Raw genomic sequence first — 23,283 nt, 5'->3', positions numbered from 1 at the left:
GTGAAAATAATGATCACACAAATATACTTAAGTGTAAAATATTCATAAGCAAAGAAAAATAGAATATAAGCTTACCATATAGATTAGATTATCTGTGCATTCGTTCGTTGCGTTCGCTATCGTCTTTCGTCGAGTGCTTTTTCCCATATCACGCTCTCATTCTTCGTTCTCAATTAAATTATTGAGCATAACTTCTTTTCTCTCGTTTCGCATTCATCTTTTCCGTGTCTTCTGACGTATGCGTCACGAGACATCCCATAATCCCGCATGATTTACGTCTCAACAATTAAAGACCGGAGAAGTAAGTGGAGGAATTTGCGTACAGTTTCGTACAACGTATTGATAAGGAGGCAGTCTCTCCAACAAATTCACCAATAAGGAGCGTCATTAGCCAGATGATGCCAAGACGCAAATTCACTCCAGGTACGCATGTTCATCCTAGTGGCATCCGTGACACGCTGAACGCCATCCCTTGTTTCATTATTATTCGAAAATCCATTGCACGTTATCGACGAGGTGTCGAATCGTTTGACCAATACTCGAGGCTGGAACACAAATGCAATATATTTTTAGTTTTTTGGTATTATTATTGTGACAAGATTTTATATCTTTATTTAATTCTAATAATCAGTTCATTTAAAACTCCGTTTTTTAATAATTAGTTCACTTATATAACTATTTTATTCATAATTAAAATGTAAAATATTAAATTTGGATATTAACATGTAATATTCCCAAGAATATTTTAATGAATCATAGTAAGTCATTGCTGTTGTATAATCGATTAAGAGAATAATCCGAGGAATACTCATTCGTTATTTTTATATATGTTTATAATTAATTTCGTGTAAATTTTGCAAAGTATCCGTTGTCGCTACATTATCAAAGAATGAGTAAAACCTCACGTATGTATCTGATGCATATATTTAACGGATGTTAACTTTCAAAATCACATCCAAACATAAATCTATAATTACATTCAGAAAACTTTTGAGTAGTTACTACGTATTACTCGTATCATTGGAACACTTTTTTAAATATTAAGAGGTTACATTGAAAGCCGCTGTTATGTAGATAGCTCTAACTATATATGCTGTGGGCAGTAACAGATATCTCTTATATCGTTTTGAAATGTGAACATTTCTCACTAAAATTCAGTCCTCAGACGTCATCCTTTGTTTACACAAGTGCTTTTCTATAATCAAATTAAAATGGAACGCGATAAATTGTTTTTCCGATATATACAGTCTATTCCACAAGAGCGTACGGCTTCACATTTTATTAATAGATGACGCACAGACGTTAAGTTCGGTTTTTCCAATTCTCTGAACAGTTCGGAAAAATGTTTTGAGGTGATATGCGTAATGTGACTTGTTTTGTCTGTAACACAACAGAATAAACACAATGAGTGCTGCGTATGCAAGTCGTTTTGAAACAGTGTTTCTTTGCACACATCCGAAAGAACCGAAAATGTCGTATGCAGCTGCCGGCCGCTACATGAAAAAGTCAAAGAGGTTGGTTAGGAAGCGGATGAAACGTTATAACAAAACAAAAACAAGTGTTAACGACCTGCCGGAACGTGGCACCCAGCGCTCAACGACGAAAAAGGACGATAAAGCTATCATCAAGATATTTGAGAAGAATCCTAGATGTTCGTTACAGCGAGCGAAGAATCTTTTATTGAAAAAGGATATAGAAGTGAGTCTTAATATTAGCAGACGACGATTGTTTGATTCTGAATACAGCTGGCGGTCCACAAAGTTAAAACCTTTCTTGAGCGAGAAACACATCGAAAAACGGTTGGAGTGGGCAAAGGCTAATATTGACCGTGATCTTGCCAATATAATCTTCACCGATGAATCATCCTTTTGGGCCTGGATTCCCAGAAGGTATGCGAGGTCGACTCGTCACGATCCCGTTGTTCAACGTACAGTAAAACACCCAGTAAAAGTACTCATGTGGGGATGTTTCTGTAAACAGGGATTTGGTACTTTGTATTTCTTCACAAACAATATGAATGCACAGAAAATGAATATGATTTATCATAAGTGTTTATTAAAGTCTGCTCAAAGATGGTTTGGCTCAGATAATAGTTCATGGGTGCTTCAAGAGGACAAAGAACTCAAAACACCGAAGTCGTGCGTGTACGGAGTGGAAACGTGAAAATGACATCACTACAATGGATTGGTCTTCCCAATCGCCTGATACTAATCCTATCGAAAACGTGTGGGCAGTCATGAAGATCAAACTCAGAGAAAAGAAAATTTTTAATTTAAAGCAGCTCGTTCGTCATATACGAGAAATCTGGAGATCTCTTCCTGAGACAATGGCTGAAAATCTCGTGGAAAGCATGCCCTGACGCTGCCAGGCCATACTCGATAACAAAGGAGAACTTACTAAGTAAACGCATTTTAGTTTATTGAATTTATTAATAGATCCAAATCAAATTTTTAACAATTTTGTGTTTTTTTAGAAGAAACAGCCCGTACGCTCTTGTGAAACAGATTATACTTTTACATTACTTTGATTTGAAAAAAAGTGTAACTGAAACTCATCGATTGCTTGCGAAAACTTATAGCAAATCTGCTCCATCGGAGACAATATGAAGAGATTGGTTTTGACGGTTCAAAAGTGGTGATTGTGACGTTCGCGACAAACAGCGGCCAGGTCAATCGAAAAAGTTCGAAGATGAACAATTGCAAGCTGTATTGGAAGAAGACCCTGCTCAAACACTCAAAGAATTGATTCAACAGCTCGAAGTCGATAAATCAACCATTTCGCTACATTTACAAGTCATGGGGAAGATCCAGAAATAAGGGAGATGGCTGCCACATAAATTGACCGAAAATGCTATTGCTAATCGTTTAAACATCTCCGACCGATTTCTTTGTTTGTAAGGAATAAAAGGAAGAGTTTCTTGTGGCGTATCGTGACTAGCGATGAAAAATGGATCTATTTTGACAACCCGAAATGCAAGAAATCATAGGTTGATCCTGGTCAACCGTCAACGTCGATACCAAAGCGAAATATCCACAAAGTAATGCTCTCAATTTGGTGAGATATGGAGGGTGTTATGTATTATGAACTATTGAAACCAAACGAAACAGTTACCGCCGAACATTATTGACAACAATTGGAGCGTTTGAATGATAATTTGACGCAAAAACGACCATCAATTGTATCAAATCGCCGAAAAGTGATTCTTCTTCATGACAATGTTCGATCCCATGTTGCTACAGCCGTGAAATAAACACTGATGGAGCTCGAATGGGAAGTTCTCCCGCATCCAGCGTATTCTCTAAACCTAACCTCAAGCGATTACCATCTGTTCCGATCGATGCAACACACTTTGGAAGATATATATTTCCATAATTACGGGGAAGTGGAAAATTGGGTTACTAAATTGATTGGCTCAAAAGACAGATCGTTCTTTTGTCGCGGAATTCAACTTCTGCCTGAAAAGTGGGAAAAAGTCATAGCTTCCAAGGACAAATACTTTAATTGATGTATTCATACATTTTATTATTGAAATAAATGCTCAAAAAACACAAAAATAGCGGCTTTCAATGTAATCTCCTAATATATCATATGAATGTAAAAGTATATTTATAATTTATGCTATTGCTACTTTTATATTTATATTTGTAATTTTTTACAATACAAAAGAATATTTAACAATTAGAAGAATAATAACACTAATTGTTCATTGCACATTTCCTCACTAGAAGAAATAATAAAAACTGTTCATTGAACATTTTATCTTATTGAACGTAATCAATTTATCTCAAGAAGAGAATATATGAAATGCGAGGATTGAGACACCTACCTCTTGCTTCTTGCGAACCAGATAATTTTTGCCATCATTATTGTCCCACGATTCTATACCGTCGGTACGGTATCGTACGCAAAACTCAACTACATTCGATGCTACCGGCAACGTCAATCGAAAACGAAAGGTGTCATAGAGAATGAGGGCCGGTGTCCCAGGCTGTTCTACATATGTGCAATGCACGTCCTCATGGGTGGACCAATAGTCGTTGCTAACCCTCACTACGACCTCTTTATCGTAGGCCAAGTTCCTGACTTTCACTGTGCCCACCAAGCACTGCTCAGACTCGCGCACGATTACGTTCTCTAGGCTAACGTTATCCTGATCAAGTTTACGACGAAAGGCAAGGTAATCGCTCGCTGGTTGTGGAAAAGTCACCTGCCAAGGTGGCGTAACATCCTGCACTGTGTCCTGATTCTCCTTTGACGTGCGTAGCAAATCGCCGGTTAATCCAGTAACATAAGCCGTACTCCATAATGGTGGCATGTTACTTGGCTCTGACATCATACGAACCTGCATGCCAAGTTAGATGTGCATGATACAATGAAGAATGTACGATAGTATGATATAGTTTGATAATGAAAAAAAATCTAAAAATTGATTTAATATAAACATGTTTCTCTAAAAAATAACTCATAATAATAATAATAATAATAATAATAATAATAATAATAATAAACATAATTATAAGTTAATATATTAAATATTAAAAGGCATATATATATGAAAATTTTTTGTTCCTTTCGACAAATAAATAAACAATAATTAAAAACATTAAATAAAAAGTTCTAATTATTTATATTAGAAGACACCTTGTCGTTAATCTTTCCCTTTCTTTCATATATGTTATCAACTATATAGCCCTAAATAACAATTAAAAGGTTTTAACATTAATTTTTATTTATTATTTATTAATGTTTCTCCCTATTTTCGAGGAAAGTAGTTAACATTCTATTCTCGATTAGGGTGAGGGATTAGGGATGAGGAGTCACGTCCCCTTGGAGATTTGCGGATTTGGTCACTTGGTCTGCCGAGTTGAAAATCATATGAAAGAAGCTAGTTAAAGCTAAGCTAAAATTAAACGGCTTTAAGCTTGTAAAATATCCTGAGCTCCGATGGTATTCCTGCCAGCACCTAGAGTCAGGATTCTTTCAGAACAAGGTTTCTTAAGGACAGATTCTAACGGCCATTTGACGTTGGCCTGCAGTGTGCCCGGCTTCCTCTAGCAAATGGCATAGATGATTATTTTCTACAATACAGGAAAGTCCGCGGACTCTTCTTCAATTTACCAGCCTATTATTTGTTTAGTGAGACGGGTAAGCTTTTCAAGTATGTACTCGCCGCTCGTCTTCACCCGCCTGGCCCACGTTGACTCCAATCTGGCTTTTAATCAGTTCGAGTTCCGAAAAGAACAATCGATAATTGATACGGTCATTAAGTCCTTCTCAGAGAAAGTCATATTTTTTCTTAAGCCGAGATTATATTAGCGGTGTCACTGAACATCGTCAACGCATTCAAGATCTTACCTTGGAAGAACATAAGAATTAGAGGACTCGAATGCTACTGAATGTCCTTTATCTCGGAAGAGTGGTCAGAACCTATCTACGAAACAGGTAGATATAATACTTCAGTTCGATATAATAAGATTATATATACAGGATGTCCCATTTTAAAGGACCCACTCAAATATCTCGGAAACACTGCGTTAAATCGAAAAATGCTTAAGACAAAAGTTGTTTAGCTTGAAGGGGGACATAGGACAGCGATAGCATTTTGTTTATAGATGGCATCACTTTCGAGATATTCACTGATCATCAATTTTCTTAAATAGAAATTCCAATCTTTTATTATATCAACATTTCTACAAACTAATTTGAACAACTTTTGTCTGAAACATTTTTTTATTTGCCTAATATTTCTTAAGATATTTAAGGAGAACTTGGTAATTTTTTCAACATTTAACTTACGATATCTTGCTAACTATTCATCGAAAGAAAAAATAGTATTAGACTATTTTACTTTATTTACTATCAAAAACATATTACTATAATAGTGCCCTAACTTTTGTTAACTTATCGACCTTTGGAAATTTCAAAATTATTATATTAACAAAAGTTAGGGTACTATTATAGTAATATATTCTTGATAGTAAATAAAGTAAAAAAGTCTAATATTATTTTTTCTTTCGATGAATAGTTAGCGAAATATCGTAAGTTAAATATTGAAAAAGTTACCAAGTTTTCCTTAAATATCTCAAAAAATATTAAGCAAATAAAAAAATGTTTCAGACAAAAATTGTTCAAATTAGTTGGTAGAAAAAAGTGATATAATAAAAGATTGGGGTTTCTATTTAAGATAATTGATGATCAGTGAATATCTCGAAAGTGGCGCCATCTACGAGGGTGGTCCGATAAGTACTTAGCCTACAAAAGAAAAACGAAAATTTTGGAAAAGTGGCGATTTATTTCTCAACATAGTCTCCTTTTAGCTCGATACACTTTTAGCTCGAGACCCAGCGATGCTCCAACTTCTTTAATCCGTCTGAAAAATACGTTTTCTCGAGGTCTGCAAAGTAGGCCTCCGTGGCGGCGATGACCTCCTCATTCGACTCAAATTTCTGCCCGGCGAGTGACTTTTTCAAGTTTGGAAACAAAAAGAAGTCGCACGGGGCCAAATCTGGAGAATACGGTGGATGGAGCAGCAGTTCGTAGCCCAATTCGACCAATTTGACCGTGGCGAGGGCGGAGGTGTGAGCCGGTGCGTTGTCATGGTGGAAGAGCACTTTTTTCTTCGCCAAATGGGGCCGTTTTTCTGCAATTCGGCGTCGAATCGGCCCAATAATTCGGCATAGTACAGCCCTGTGACCGTTTTGCCCTTCTCCAGGTAGTCGATGTAGATCACACCTTGTGAATCCCAGAAAACGGTGGCCATCACCTTTCCGGCCGATAGGACAGTCTTCGCCTTCTTCGGAGCACGTTCGCCGGGTGAAGTCCACTGTTTCGACTGTTCCTTGTCTCTGGTGTGTACCAGTGGATCCATGTTTCGTCGACGGTCACGAAACGACGCAGAAACTCCTTCGGATTACGCTTAAACAGCGTCAAACACTGCTCTGAAGTGGTCTCACGGTTGCGCTTGTTGTCCGGAGTGAGCAAACGCGGCACCCATCGCGCCGACAGCTTTCTCATGCCCAAAATTTCATGCAGGATGTGACCCACGCGGTCTTTTGAGATGCCTACTGTCTCAGCTATCTCGCGCACCTTCAATCGGCGGTCTGCCAATACGAGATCGTGGATTTTTGTCATGTTATCCTCCGTGGTAGCCGTTTTCGGGGCACCTGGGCGTGGCTCATCAAAAACCAACGTGCGACCACGTTGAAACTCGTTAAACCAATTTTTGACGGTCGCCATCGAAGGAGAAGAGTCACCGTACACAGCATCCAAGCGCTCTTTGATTTCGCTGCGCGATTTCCCTTCCAAAAACAAGAATCGAATCACCGACCGATATTGCTCTTTTTCCATTTTTCTAAAATCCGCGGACACGCCCGCTTCCACACGCGGTCAAAACAAAACTACGAGTCCGATTCGGCTGAAATTTCGACAGTAGCCGTCTACGAGAATGTACTACACGATAGTAAATTTCTTTTGCGATAGTGGCGCCATCGGGCGGTGAGGCTAAGTACTTATCGGACCGCCCTCGTATAAACAAAATGATATCACTGTCTTATGTCCCTCTTCAAGCCAAACAACTTTTGTCTGAAACATTTTTCGATTTAACGCAGTGCTTTTGAGATATTTGAGTGGGTCCTTTAGAATGAGGCACCCTGTATATACAGGGTGTCCCATTTTAATGTCCCATTCCAAATAACTCTTTAGTATTGAAGTTTCAAAGACAATGATCTGAATAAAAATTGTAGGGATTTAAATGAGCTACCTTATGATGACCTTGACTTTGACCTTGACCTCTATTTTCAAGGTCATTTGAAAGTCAACTTGCGTTTTTTAAATGGGAACTTTTATTTTTTATTACACTGTTTTTTTCTACTAATTAAGTTGAACAACTATTGTCTAAAACATTTTTTTTTGTCTAATATTTTTTGAAATATTTGAGGAAAACTTGATAACTTTTTCAATATTTAACTTACGATATCTCGCTAATTATTTGTCAGAAGAAAAAGTGGTACTAGACTTTCTTGCTTTATTTAGTCTTAAGAATATATTGTTACAATAGCGCCTTGATTTTTGTTAATTTGATGATTTTGGAATTCCAAAAAGTCAGTAAATTAACAAAAGTCAGGGTGCTATTGTAACAATATATTCTTGAGACTAAATAAAGCAAGAAAGTCTAGTACCACTTTTTCTTCCGACAAATAGTTAGCGAGATATCGTAAATTAAATATTGAAAAAGTTATCAAGATTTCCTCAAATTTCTCAAAAAATATCAGACAAATAAAAAAATGTTTTAGACAAAAGTTGTTCAAATTAACTAGTAGAAAAAAACAGTGTAATAAAAAATAAGGGTTCCCATTTAAAAAGTGCAAGTTGACCTTCAAATGACCTTGAAAATAAAGGTCAAGGTCAAAGTCAAGGTGATCATAAAGTAGCTCACTTAAATCCCTACAACTTTTATTCGGATCATTTTCCTTGAAACTTCAATACTGAAGAGTTATTTGGGGTGGGATGTTAAAATGGGACACCCTGTATATACATACAGAGTGTGGCAAAAGTCTGGAAACATTCAAATATCTCTTAAAAATGAATTAAAAAAACGGTTCAGACAAAAGTTCTAAAGTTTAAAAAGATGCATTCAACGATAATATCCACTTGACTTTGGATGGTGTTGTCAAGGTCAGGTCAAGGTCAACCTGATATTTGTAAATGGAATCCCCAACTTTTTATTATATATTCTTCTAGCTTACCTCGAGAGTTTTTCAAAACACTATAACAAAGTTTCTTTTCGTTAAGTACTTTCCAAGTTATGAGGCACGAAGGTTGCAGTACCGCCGACATTAGCATTACCCAAGATGTACCGCATGGAGGTTGCACGGTCGGATTTACATCTCGTGTGTGCATGTGTGTATGTGTGTGTGTGTGTGTGTGTGTGCGTGCGTATGTAAAAAAGTGAGTGAGTGAACGATTGAATGAATATGCGTTTACAAATTTAAATGTTCGAATTGTTGGCCTTCTTCAACTTGACACTGAAGCAGTGATCATGAAAGCTCCTACTAACATTTTCCAATGTTTCGGAGATAATTAATGCCACTTCAGTGGTAATCCGGTGTCGCAAATCATCCAAATTTTGACGTTTTGTTTTGTAAACGCGATCTTTTAAATAACTCCAAAAGAAAAAATTCAAGGATTTCATGTCAGGTGATCAGGGTGGCCACTCGATTGGTCCCCTCTTTCCTATTCATCTTTCATCATCTTTCAGGAAGTGTCGTTTAAAAACTGTCGTACCTACAATCCAAAATGTGGAGGGGCACCATCCTGCTAAAACCAAACTGTATCAAAATTTAAACCGTAAATATTGCGAATAGCAGGAATAATATCGTTTCGAAGCATGGCAGCATACTTTTCAGCCGTTAAAATTTCATCAATGAAGAATAGCCCTATTATATGCGTTCCAACTATTCCCGCCCATACATAAGTTTTTGTAGATATTGATTGATACAGTGTGGTTACAATCGGTCGTCTGAGTGCGTACCGCCGGGTACAGTGTCAAATTGAAGATCAACAATTCAAACATTTATATTTGTAGACATATACTCATTCAATCGTTCACTCACTCACTTTTTTACACACGCACGCACACACACACGCACACATGAGATGTAAATCCAACCTTGCAACCTCCACGCGGTACATCTTGGGTAATGCTAATGTCGGCGGTACTGCAACCTTCGTGCCTCGTAACTCGGAAAGTACTTAACGAAAAAAAACTTTGTTATAGTGTTTTGAAAAACTTTTGAGGTAAGCTACAAGAATATGTAATAAAAAGTAGGAGATTCTATTTACAAATATCAGATTGACCTTGATTTGACCTTGGCAACGCCATCCTAGGTCAAGCTGATATTACCATTGAATGCGTCTTTTTAAACCTTATAACTTTTGTCTAAAACGTTTTTTTCTAAAATTCATTTTTTAAGAAATATTTGAGTGTTTCCAAACTTTTGCCACACCCTGTATATATATAGAGAGAGAGAGATGTATTGCAGAGCTTCGCAGGAATCGGTCTTGAGACTGCTCTTGTGAAATTTGACGCGCAATGTACTTCTATGGGCTGTCCTCCCAACTAGCCTAAGCGTAACACTGATGACACTTTGATGTTAGCAAGAGGGAACTGAAGAAGGATTGTCCTACTTGCCGAAGTGGATGTGTGCTATGTCATCCAACGAATTCGCGCCCTGGGACTAGTTGTTAGGTAGCTCTTCAGAAGACCAAGACCCTTTATAGTTACATAGATCTCAGAAACGACTATCTCAATCTCAAATTCGGATTGGTGATGTCTGTAAGTGAATTCGCGTATGAAATATCTGGTCCTTATCCTGGACAGTTGCTGATGCTTTGATGTTCATATTGGCCGCCTAACCTCTCGAATAGTGAAAGTATTAATCACATTAAGCCGGTTCCTTTCTAAGCTTGAGGGGCCTGGAAATAATGTCCACCGCCTTTATATGAGGATGGTGCATTCCATAGCCCTGTACAGGATTCTGCTGTGGGCGAGTGCCCTGGTAACCGCGTCGTACAAACAACATTGTGCACAGTAATAGACATCAGAATAGCTCACGACGGATAGGACTATTTCTTATGTGGCGGCGAAATTTCTGACGAAAATGTCCTCCCTGGACATTTTGGCAGAGATACGGGCAGCGATATTTTACCGATTAGACTCTCCGTCAGAATAAAGGGACGGCCTTAACTATTAGGATCGAGAAGCTAAGGCATCAGATCTGGCAGTTTATGCTTTAGCTAGCTTGTGCTTAGGTAAGAATAGCAGTCGGCCTAGCCAGATATGGCTAACCAACGAGCCGTTAAGGCTATTCGATCATACTTCGTAGTGTGGCTAGATAGAAAGTGTAGCAAACTCATCTTCTGTATCACGCAAATGCTTAATAGCGCTTCGAGAAATATTTGTGTCAAATCGGACGCGAAGTAACGATGCAATATTACCACCACGATACGACTCGTATACAGCACAGCATATTCTTGTGCCGTGTAAACGGAGGAGCGTCATACCCTGAAAGCTGTCATAAATGAGGATTTTTCATTGCCAGCCGTTGTTTGCGCAATGACAAAAGACTGTAAAGGGTCATGATCGACTTCTGCGAGTAAATAATGTTAGTAAATAATGCTCCAGAAGAAAGCTACCGAACAGGACTGGAAGCAGAGCCCAGTTCTCAGGCTCATTCCTCTGAATAAAGGGGGGAAGAGGTATTATAAGAGCTTTTATTCGTATCAGCGGATACTCCTCCTCCTTTTCTCGAGAAGAATAACGATGGCGGTTCGGTCGAAAGGGACGTTCCCTTTTCATTCAATAGTTTCATCACAATCGGTCGGCAAAGCGGATTTGCATCCAAAGAATGTGATGTTGAGTATGTGGTTGGAGTAGCGAGGCGTCCTGTACTTCAAGCTATTTCCGCACGGTCAGACCATCGACGCCAAGGAGTACTGCGCTCAGCTGAATAAGTTGAAGTATGCAGTGGCGGAAAAGCGATTGGAATTGGCGAACAGAAAAAGTGGCATCTTTCACCATGAAAACGCCAAACCATATACTGCTTTAGTGACCAAGTACAAATTGAAATGTTTTGACTGGAAAGTTATGCAGCACCAACCGTTCTCCCCAGACCTTGCGGATCTATATCTCTCAGATTAATGCCGACGGTACTATCTTTAATTTTCAAGCCTGATAACTTGAAAAATACTTATAAAAAAATATTTTGTTATAATGTTTTAAAAAAGTTTTAAAATAAGTTATAAGAATATACAATGAAAAATAGGAATATATGAAATTTAACCCATTAAGTCCTAAATGGACGCTTTTTCGTGGCTTTTTTCAGGGAATTTCTTTTCTACGAAACCGGTTTTGCAAAAATTCCAGAACAATCATTTTTGACGTAAAATTGTGTGAACTTTCATAATCTATCAACAGAATTTTTCAAAAATGCGATCCGAAAAAGTTATGTTTATTTATTTAAAAAGAAAACGGATTTTTTTCACTCAAATATTTCTCCTATTGATATTTCCGCATCTAATTCGGATGAGGATATCTGTAGGGAGTAAAAATCTTGCGTCCGTGGATCCTAAACTTCAAAATGTATGAGTGAGTATTTTGAAATTCAAAATGGTGCCATCCAATATGGCGGGTCAAAGCCGAAAATTTTATGCTATTTTCGATTCTTCCAAGCACAATTTCTTTTGATGAATTTCCCATGAAAATTGGTTTATTGAGGTTTCTTGGGTCGCTGATTACAAATTTGTAATCAGATTCTCCGAATCCAAGATGACGGACCCAAGATGGCGGACGAAAATTCTCAAAATTCTTTAATTTTTATAAAAATTTGTATATATTGCACATTTGAGTTTTTTAGGTCGCTGATTACGATTCCATCATCAAAATTTCCAAAATTAAAAATGGTGAATCCAATATGGTGGATAAAAATCCTCAAAATTCTTCAATTTTAATGGAAATTTGTATATAGGGGTTTTTTGAGTCACCGGCATTCTTATTTTTACTTGGAATAACTCAGCGATTTTCAATCTATACACATCACAATAAATGTATATTCTATGTGAAAAAATAAGCATAGAATATGTTTTTCAAAATACTTTACCGTTATCCGGTTCTCACAGGAGGTGAACGTAAAATAAAGAGCCTTTGTTTTTTTATATTTTTTTATCATTCTGTTCCTTTGGTGATTTTTAGAATTTTTTGTTTTTTGTTATGTTTTATTACTTAAAATTTATATATGTTATGAGCATGGAAATAATAAGAAAAAATGAAAAATCGACAAAGAATTTGAAACATAGAACTTGAAGCTTTATTTTTCATTATAAAAAGACATGAAGCAGGACAAACATAAATGAATATTATAGTTTTTATATATTTTTTTGTGTTAGTGTAGGCGGCGGTATTGGCAGAAAGGCTAAGAGAAGAAGTGTAGGAAAAAGGGATGCTGCCAGGAAGCCAAACGGGATTCAGGAAAGGGATCGGGGCAATAGACCAGGTGTATGCGTTGAACTATGTGATAAACAGACAGTTGGGAAAAAAGGGAGGAAAGCAATGTTTGTAGACTTAAAGGCCGCGTTTGATTCGGTGGATAGGGAGAGATTAATAGGAGCGATGAGGGAGAGGGGAGTGAGGGAAGGACTGGTGGACAGAGTAGAGGAAATATTTAGGGAAACAAAGAATAGAATAAGGATAGGCAATAGGGGAAGAGTTTTGGACGGCAAAAGGGATTAGACAGGGATGCCCACTAAGCCCAATATTGTTCAACATAATGCTGGCGGATTTAGAGGAAGAGATTTCGAAGGGGAGGTGGGGAGGGGTAAGGATAGGTGGAGAAAAAGTGTATACCCTATCCTATGCAGACGACATAGTAATGATGGCAGAGGACGAGCAGGAGATGAAAATGATGATAAGCAGGCTGGAAAGATATCTAGAAGAAAAGGGGTTGAGATTGTAATACAAGGAAGACAAAGATGATGAGATTCAGGAGTGGGGAAGGAAGGAAAAAGAGGATGGAATGGAGGAAAAGCAAGAAACTAGAGGAGGTAAAGGAATACAGGTATTTGGGATATGTAATGCAAAATAACGGGGGACAGGAGGCACAGGAGAGAAAGAAATAGGAAAGCGGTGGTAGTGATGAGGGAAGTGTGGTATATAGGTAAAAGATTGTGGGGAAAGGACTGGGGAAGAAGGATATGGTTATATGACAAATTAGTATGAACGGTGATGGGATATGGAGCGGAGATATGGGGGTGGAAAGAAAGGAAGGAAATGGAAGGGACGCATGAAAGATATATAAGGTGACGATGGGAGCAGATTGGAGTACGCCAGGCTATATGATAAGAGAAGAGACAGGGAGAGAGAAGATGAGGAGGAGAGCAAGAAAAATGGCATGGAACTTTGAAAGGAGGCTGCAAGAGGGCAAAGGGGGGGAGGTGGCGAGAAGATGCTGGAAGGAGATGAGAGAGAGATGGGGGAGGGAGAAAGTGGTGGGAAGATGGAAACAGGAGAGAAGGGAGTTTATGAGAGAGAGTGAAATAGGGAAAGAAGAGCAGGGGGTGAGGGAGTATGAGACAATAGAGGAAAGAGACAGGGGAGCACAGAAAGAAGAAAGATGGCAAAGAATAAGAGAATCCAGATATAACAAGTGGTACAGATATATAAAGGGTGTCCCCCATGGGGATTTTCCAGGGAGTTTTCCATGAAACTTCAATACCGAAGAGTTAGGGTGGTTCGTTAATTTTAGGACACTCTGTATATACAGGGTCCTCAAAAAGTCCGGGAACGCTAAAATATTTCGAAAAATGTGAAAGACACGAAAAAATGTTTCATACAAAAGTTGTAGGGCTTAAAAAGATCTATTTAGTAGTCATATCAGTTTGACCATAGGTGGCGTTGCTAAGGTTATATGAAGGTCAACTTTGTTTTTTAAATGGAACCCCCTATTTTTTATTTGAAATTCTTGTAGCTTATCTTGAGAGCTTTCCAAAAAACTATAATGAAGTCATTTTTTATTAAGTTCTTTCCGAGTTATGACGCTTGAAAGTTACAGTACCGCCGGCATTAGCATTATGCAAAGTGTACCGCACGGAGGTTGCACGGTCGGATTTACACTTCGCGCGCGTGTGTATGTGTGTGTGTCACTACAGAGATCAGGACCCTACAGTTCGTCACTCCCGCAGTATTTTAAGACTCCAAACCCTTTCCGTAGTGTGTGTGTGTGTGTCTAGGTAACATTTTTCAAGCTATTGTTTTTTACTTTATCAATTAATCAAATGTTCAAAATGTCTTCCTTCTACTGTTTGGCAATGAGCTAAACGTTCATAGAAACTATTGATCATATGGCTTATTTGTTCTAAAGTGATCAGAGATGCTTCCTGCATTATTCGATTCTTCAGGTCTTTCAAATTACATCGTTTCATCGTATAAACCTTACTTTTGATGTGTCCTCAAAAAAAGAAATCAAAAGGAGATAGATTAGGTGATCCAGCAGGTCACTCAATGGCACCTCTCCTATCTATCCATCGATTAGGAAAAGAACGGTTTAAAAATTCTCGAACTCGCACCGCAAAGTGAGGTCCTACTCCATCCTGCTGGAATCGAACGTTTTGCATGTTTGCGTCATATAAATTTTCAATTTCAGGATGATATGATCTCGCAAAAAATTTTCATATTTTTCAGCATTTAAATTACCATCTATGAAAAATAGGCCTATAATACCGCGACTATAGATCACTGTCCAAACATTCAATTTTTATGGATATTGTGTGCGAAGATCACTCATCCAATGTGGGTTTTCGTCATTCCAATATCTACAATTGTGGCGATTAACAGCACCATTTATTTGAAACGTGGCTTCATCAGAAAAAATAACAAACTTCAAAACGTTAGCATTATCATCACATTGATGCATCAGTTCTTCACAAAACTGAATTCTTCTATCAAAATCATCTTCCATAAGTTCTTGAGCGATTTTATACGGATAATATTTATGCTTTTTTAAAATGTTAGAAACGCTACCTTTACTGATATCATGGGCTTGTGCTGTTTTTGATACGGACAAATGAGGATTTTCCTGAAATGATTGGAGGACATCCAAAGTCTTATTACCATTAGTTGCGGATTTTGGCCTTCCACTACGAGATCGGTCCTTAACTGTTCGCGTTTCAAAAAAACGAGTCACTGTTCTGCAAACGGTGGATTTAGAATAGGATCGAGATCAGGATGTGTAACATTGAATAAATCAGCTACTTCTTGATATGATCTAATACGGTCACCAAATCTTCGATAAATAAGCAATATTCTTTCTTTTTCGATCAACATTTTTCAGAGAAAAATGTGATATTATAATCGAAAAAAGGAACAAAAGAGACAAAGAGCGAGATACGAGCGAGCGCAATTCGTTTTTAGAATATGTGGACCGAGAAGCATCTCTGATCGCACCTCCGCGTGGTACACTTTGGGTAATGCTAATGCCGGCGGTACTGTAACTTTCAAACGTCATAACTCGGAAAGATCTTAATAAAAAATAACTTCATTATAGTGTTTTGGAAAGCTCTTGAGATAAGCTATAAGAATTTCTAATAAAAAATAAGGGGTTCCATTTAAAAAACAAAGTTGATCTTTATATAACCTTAGCAACGCCACCTATGGTCAAACTGATATGACTACTAAATAGATCTTTTTAAGCCCTACAACTTTTGTATGAAACATTTTTTCGTATCTTTCATATTTTTTGAAATATTTTAGCGTTCCCGGACTTTTTGAGGACCCTGTGTGTGTGTGTGTGTGTGTGTGTGTGTGTGTGTGTGTGTGTGTGTGTGTGTGTGTGTGTGTGTGTGTGTGTGTGTGTGTGTGTGTACATTCGCTTCTGAAATCATAATTTTATATTGTTACAACTCTGATAGAGATACCTGAGTAAGTGGATGACCGCGATCATCGGCGAATACCACACGTTTCTTCTGTTTGTTGTTTCGCAGCGCATCCAAAGTCAACGATCCCGAAGAAAGACATGGTCTAATTCTAGGTGGCACCGACCTATTGGTAATCGACGGTGCTGTGACCACCAAAGGACTATACAGCAGAGGATTATATACTGGAGGGCTATGCCCTAGGAGCAATTCAGTTGGCATCGCTATTGAACACATTTAGACCTACGAAAGAAAAAACTCATTTTTTTTAACTATCATTATTATAAACATAGATAATATTAAGTTTGATCAAACTTTCACGTTTTATTTATATTTTCATTTAACATCAAAGTTGCAAGCATCACGAAAAGTTTTAAATTATAAGCGGGAGATTTCCTATATTCATATAAAATCAGATGTGTGTGTATCTAAGTAATTTTAATGAAATTAATAACAATGTACATATACTTCTACCATATTCTCTATATTTTACTTTATTCTGTATATTATAATTTTTTACAAAATTTTCAATTTAATGAAATTATGGTACTGTATATTATACGACTACAATATTCCCACTTATAAGCTTATTAATTATGTTTTTATATTTCAACTATAATTATAAAGCCATTAAAATATTTGCAGGATATCACATATGTGATAAAGGGTTTTATTTATTATATTCTAAAGTTCAAGTGTTTATATACAGGATGTCCGGGATTTTTTGGAAACGAAAAATTGTGAAGATTAATCAAATCAAGCTGAGAAGAAAACTCACGTATCATTTTGCAAAAATCGCAATAGTTATTAAGTTATTAATGATTGAAAATGATCATATCTAGAGGCTCTTTTAATTGATAACTGGAAAATTTGTGTACTTATTTGCAAAATGATAATAACTTTTTTGTTCAAAATGACCTAATCTACAATTATATAACAGCTATTGTGTTTAACAATGGATATGAATATATTAAATTTTGAACTTTAGATCTTGAATCTATCGCTAGGCATAATAGCCGTCATATAACTGTAGATTGTTTTTCATTTCCAAAAGACCCTGGACACCCTATATATAAAGATCCATTATGCTGTAAACTTGCTGTAAACTATATCATGTCGTGGACGAAATTATATTCCGGTTCAATATAGTATATCAAAGTCAAAACTGTCATTAATGTACCTCGTTCTCCTTCCTCCTTATCTTCTTAAAATTTTTATTAATCATTCCGAATCATTACCAGTTCAAATGGATTATTATAATCTTGATACTACTTATTAATTACTTAATAATTATTAATTACTTGATAATATCTGATATATATATATATATATATATATATATAGTGTCTGTCACAACATACGACAATGTTCGTATGTGGATAGAACGGATTAAAATAAATAAATAAAAAAGTTATCTTCCATTTCTTAACTCTTTGAAGTATATATTTCTCTGTTCAACAGTTTTTCATGAAAATTTGCATATAATGGTTTTTGGTGTCGCTGATTATGAATCCGCTGTCGGAATTTCGAAATTCAAGATGACGGATCCAATATGGCGAACCAAATTTTAAAAGATTTTTTATTTCCATGAAAATTCGTATATAGGGGTTTTTGGGGTCGCTGATTACGGATTCGCTGTCGTCTGTGCATAAAAGGAAGAATCTTGTGGCTACTCAAAAATAAAAAGTCCAAAAAAGTGAAATAAGAGAAAACAAAAAATTATGAAATTATTAAAAACAAAAAAATAAAAAAAGGAAACGAAAAAGATAACGACAAAAAATAAAACAAATATATATACAGGGTGTTCGATTTAATCTGTCCAGGCCGATATTTCGAGAACTAGCAAAGCTAGAAGAAAAATCAAAAAAGGTTCTTCAATGGCCTTACTTTGAGATGATTTTCCACGCGGTGAAACCGTACTTTTCCGTATCGGACTTCGAGGGAGGAGGGCCGTTCAAATTTTTTAAATGGAAACCCTCTACGAAAATAACATTAATCAATAGGACTCGAGATGACGAATACCTCTTCATGACTCTTCCGAGCATCATTACACTTTAAACAATTTTAATAATCTTCTATCATTATTGCGCTATGTGGTCGTTTTATTTTGTGAGCCATGGGTTGATATCCATCCATCTCCAACTTGTACCACTAGGTACAAGTAACAATGCCTCTTTCTCTAGTCGCCGTGCGCTTTGGATAGCACTAAAGATGTTGCTTCCGAACGACATCTCTTAACGTTATCTAGGGAGAGGAGAATGTCATGAACGTGGAGCGTCAGGTAGCTCAGTGGTTTAGAGCAATCGCCCGGCAAGCGAAAAACCCGGGTTTCGATTCCCGGTCTAGCGACTACCGCGCTCTCGATATTTTTCTCTCTTCGGAACGAAAATAAGATGCAGGTCCCGAACGCACGGCGTCCCGTCGCTACCTAGTACGCCCTCCTTCTTTCATGGTTGATAATACGTTGTATATAGCAAAAAGACAAAAGATAAGACTAAGAAACTAAAAAACAATAAATGGAAAATAAAAAGTAAAACAAAAATAAAAATTTTCATAAATAAAAATAAACATTTTTTTAGATTTTAATTTTCGGCATTGGATAGTTATTTATCGGATTTCATCGGTTGACAAAACTGCTCCAATTCTGACAGCGGATTCATACCTGCGATCCTGAAAATTTCTACATACCAATTTTCATGAAAATCAAACATTTTTTAAATTTTTGGTCCGCCATATTGAATCCGCCAACTTAAATTTTGAAATTCCAACAGCGGATTCATTATCGATGACCCCAAAAACTTCTATATACCAATTTTCACGGAAATAAAAAATTTTTTAAATTTTGGTCCGTCATTATGAATTCCGAAATTTCGTCAGCAGATTCATAATCAGCGACCTCAAAAACCCTTCAATGCAAATTTTCATTAAAACTTTTGAATAGAAAAATGAATCTTCAAAGTTTTAAAGTGTTGTATATATGCAATACTATGCCGCAAAAGGTTAAAAAACTACGTAAAATTTTGAGTTATTAGTGAAAAAAGATTCACAAATCAGTACATGGATGTGATAAGACGACGCACTCGTATGAAAAATGGCTAACTGTATGATCATCTTTTAGCAGTAATTTATATTGAATGCTACGATAAACAATCATTTATACGCCACTCACACTTTTCCCACGCCACTTTTTTCCGCTTTTCATTGTTATCCGATATTGATCATTGTTAAAAGACGATTGCGCGACCAACTATTTTTCATGCGATCACGCCGTCTCATTATATTGCATGCGCTGATAATTATCTTTCGTTAACCCTTTAAGGACCGAATCAAATCCATAAAAAGATCCAGAAGTTCCAAAAATTAAAATCCGTCATATTTCGCTGAAAATCTGTACATGAGGGTTTTAGTGATGCTGAATACGAATTTCATGTTAAATTCCCGAAATTTAAGATAGTAGATCCAATATGGCGGATTGATCACGATAATTCCCGTATTTTCGAGAAGAATAAATTCACTCAAAATCCACGTTCAGGTTTTCTAAGTGCTGACTGCAAATTATTCGCAAATCGCGTCCGAAAACAAGTTCGATATGTGTAAAATATATGTAAAAATTGCAAGGTCGCATTATATAAAGATACATGTTTCGATAAGTACCACGAACTGTAGAAAAATAGTGGAAAAGTTCGATAATTGAACAGAAGAGAAAAAAGACGGAGGAATAAGAAAGGAGATGATGAAAGACATGTAAGAATGAAAAATAACAAAAAAATTAGGAAAAGTGGAAGGAAAATGAAAATTATGAAACAATAAAAAATGCAAAAATTAAAAAAAGCACAAAAAAATAAAAAATAAAAAATGAAAGAGTGGGATGTTAAATCCAATTGACAACCCTCTCCAATCCATAAAATAGTTGTGGGGGATGCATCCTGCAAAATACATTTTCAACAAATGTATTCACGAATGTCAAGAGTAAGAATTTTTTGCACATACAGGGTGTCCCATTTTAATGTCCCACCTCAAATAACTCTTCAGTATTGAAGTTTCAAGGAAAATGATCCGAATAAAAGTTGTAGGGATTTAAGTGAGCTACTTTAGGATGACCTTGACTTTGACCTTGACCTTTATTTTCAAGGTCATTTAAAGGTCAACTTGCGCTTTTTAAATGGGAACCCTTATTTTTTATTACACTGTTTTTTTCTACTAGTTAATTTGAACAACTTTTGTCTAAAACATTTTTTTATTTGTCTGATATTTTTTGAGAAATTTGAGGAAAACTTGATAACTTTTTCAATATTTAATTTACGATATCTCGCTAACTATTTGTCGGAAGAAAAAGTGGTACTAGACTTTCTTGCTTTATTTAGTCTCAAGAATATATTGTTACAATAGCATCCTGACTTTTGTTAACTTACTGACTTTTTGGAATTCCAAAATCATCAAATTAACAAAAATCAAGGCGCTATTGTAACAATATATTCTTAAGACTAAATAAAGCAAGAAAGTCTAGTACCACTTTTTCTTCCGACAAATAATTAGCGAGATATCGTAAGTTAAATATTGAAAAAGTTATCAAGTTTTCCTCAAATATTTCAAAAAATATTAGACAAAAAAAATGTTTTAGACAATAGTTGTTCAAATTAATTAGTAGAAAAAAAACAGTGTAATAAAAAATAATGGTTCCCATTTAAAAAACGCAAGTTGACCTTCAAATGACCTTGAAAATAGAGGTCAAGGTCAAAGTCAAGGTCATCATAAGGTAGCTCACTTAAATCCCTACAACTTTTATTCAGATCATTTTCCTTGAAACTTCAATACTGAAGAATTATTAGGGTGGTCCATTACTTTTGGGACAGCTTGTATATTACGTATATTATTTATATCTATAACTTATGCGAATAAATATTTTCTTATATGTGTTTGTAAATATTTTTATATCTGAATTTGATTCTGATTTTTATTCCTTTTATTGTAAGTTTCCTGAAATTAGTCAATCATTTATATTTAATAAAAAACGATAAACGTCATTTTGTTAAAAGACAGAATTTCACATATGGAATCAGGTCAATCAAGCCTTACACGAATATATTATAGAAAATATATATATTAGTGGGTTGTGAGGTAACAGTGGACTGTAGTTTCTCTCGCACTTCGCAAACTTCGCAAACAATCTCTTTTCGTCCTTACTTCGTTGCTTCGTTACTTCTTCTTGTTGTGTATTGTTTTTTCGCTCGCTCTTGTCTCGTTGTGTGTTGTTTTTTCGCTCTTTTCTCATGCTGTTACTAGTGTTCCCCGTCTGCCTCTCAAGACACCACACAGCGCCACCACAATCGCGGCGAGTTTAAAAACTTGCTTCGCCCTAATCGCGTGCATTCTAACGATCCTATACATATTATCCAATTTATTTTAAATATTATATTTTCCAAAATTTACTTTCGAAAAAATTTAAATATTAATATTGTATTATAAGAATAAAGAAATCTATACAGAATATTAAAAAAAAACATTTTGCAGCACAATGTAACGAAAAATTATTTAATTCTCTTTAAACCGATTTCAATTTATTTTTCAGAAACAAAATGATATTCCATGTTGTAAGTTCCACTGTTTCTTTTGTAATTTTCCAACCAACATCTGTTCTTTCAGACGTTTTAATTATTTTATAAAAAAAGAATACAACTGTAATTCATCAAATGTATATTATGTCGCATGTAAAACTATCGCATTCTGCGCTATTGTTATGTAACATTCTGTGTTTGAAGCCTGATTAAATGTATAAAACATCTAACTAGATCAACTAGAAACAAAAAAATTGATTGGAGGTTTGAAACTTGCGGCAATGTGCGGCTATTCTCTATCATCCGTAATCTCATCGTTAATATATTTTTACGTGCAGCATAACAAGTATATATACCTATAATCATGTTACTTATAGAATAGAAATACGACTCTTAAATGTAACTAAAGTGCGCGGTTCTTGTGCCGTCCTTCTCATACTGAAGACCGGTTCGCGAACCAGACTCGAATTAGATACGTATGTATCATACGTACCAGACTGGAACCGAACCAGTGCGCGCGCAATTGAGAATCGGCGGACCATGAATCGGCAAATGTTTTAAGTTTTAAGTTTTAGGTTTCAGCATAAAGTTAACTTTTAAAGTACACTCACGCGCACATCCGAGGAAATAGAACGTGTCAATTGCACTATAGGATTTTCGAAAAATCAAGCATTATTCTATTAACACAAATTAAGAACGGATAAAACTGCGATTAACAGACATTTTTAATTTACATATATTACGGAACACATTAAATTTTATGTGAATTCTTAAGTTATGGATTTCCATAAATAAACATGATTTTGACACGTTCGTAATAATTAACACTCACATTCATAACCATCGGTTTATAAAAATTAACAATCTATAAAAGATAGAATATGTAAAAATAATTTTTATAAGCACTTTGTAAATCTAATAATAAAATAAAATAAGTATTTCTAAAACTAAAAGGAAGACAGTTTGTAATTATTGGAATATACACTCACAAAGTAATCGTCGGAAGTTTCCCTCATCAATTTTAATGGCCTTCGGATATATTATAGAGCATTAAAAAATATTAGATCCATATTTTTTAGCAGCGTATATTTAGCAACGTTTAGGGGTAGAAAAAACCCCTTGAAGAAGATAGACTTTCATCTTTGCAAATATTTCCTAAACTACGAGATATGTGAAAAAATGTTTCATATAAAAGTTATAGAGTAATTTATATTCTTTGAAATGATCTATTCAAATTAAAAAAAAAATGCAAAATTTTAATACTCTC

General features: G+C 35.9%; 1 protein-coding gene across 6 annotated transcripts in view; it reads right to left on the bottom strand.

Annotated features, from left to right (window-relative positions):
- The window catches only part of Gbs-70E (Glycogen binding subunit 70E), a 49,772-nt gene that overhangs the window by 5,815 nt on the left and 20,674 nt on the right, over positions 1–23,283 (bottom strand). For 5 of the 6 annotated variants that reach the window (XM_025305901.1, XM_011142532.3, XM_025305902.1 and 2 more), the window contains exons 2-4: positions 16,465–16,704; positions 3,827–4,342; positions 76–545 (exon numbers count right to left, since the gene is read on the bottom strand). In XM_025305901.1, coding sequence (XP_025161686.1) covers positions 369–545; positions 3,827–4,342; positions 16,465–16,698 — 927 coding nt within the window. In that variant the 5' untranslated portion in view covers positions 16,699–16,704 and the 3' untranslated portion in view covers positions 76–368. Of the gene's footprint in view, positions 1–75; positions 546–3,826; positions 4,343–16,464; positions 16,705–21,645; positions 21,847–23,283 lie in introns of those variants that run through there. The other variant, XM_011142535.3, reaches the window with a different exon arrangement.

This window comes from Harpegnathos saltator, unplaced genomic scaffold, assembly GCF_003227715.2.
Source record: "Harpegnathos saltator strain DR-91 unplaced genomic scaffold, Hsal_v8.6 scaffold720, whole genome shotgun sequence".
Taxonomy (NCBI): Eukaryota; Metazoa; Arthropoda; class Insecta; order Hymenoptera; family Formicidae; genus Harpegnathos; species Harpegnathos saltator.
This window is presented reverse-complemented; position numbering and strand designations above follow the sequence as displayed.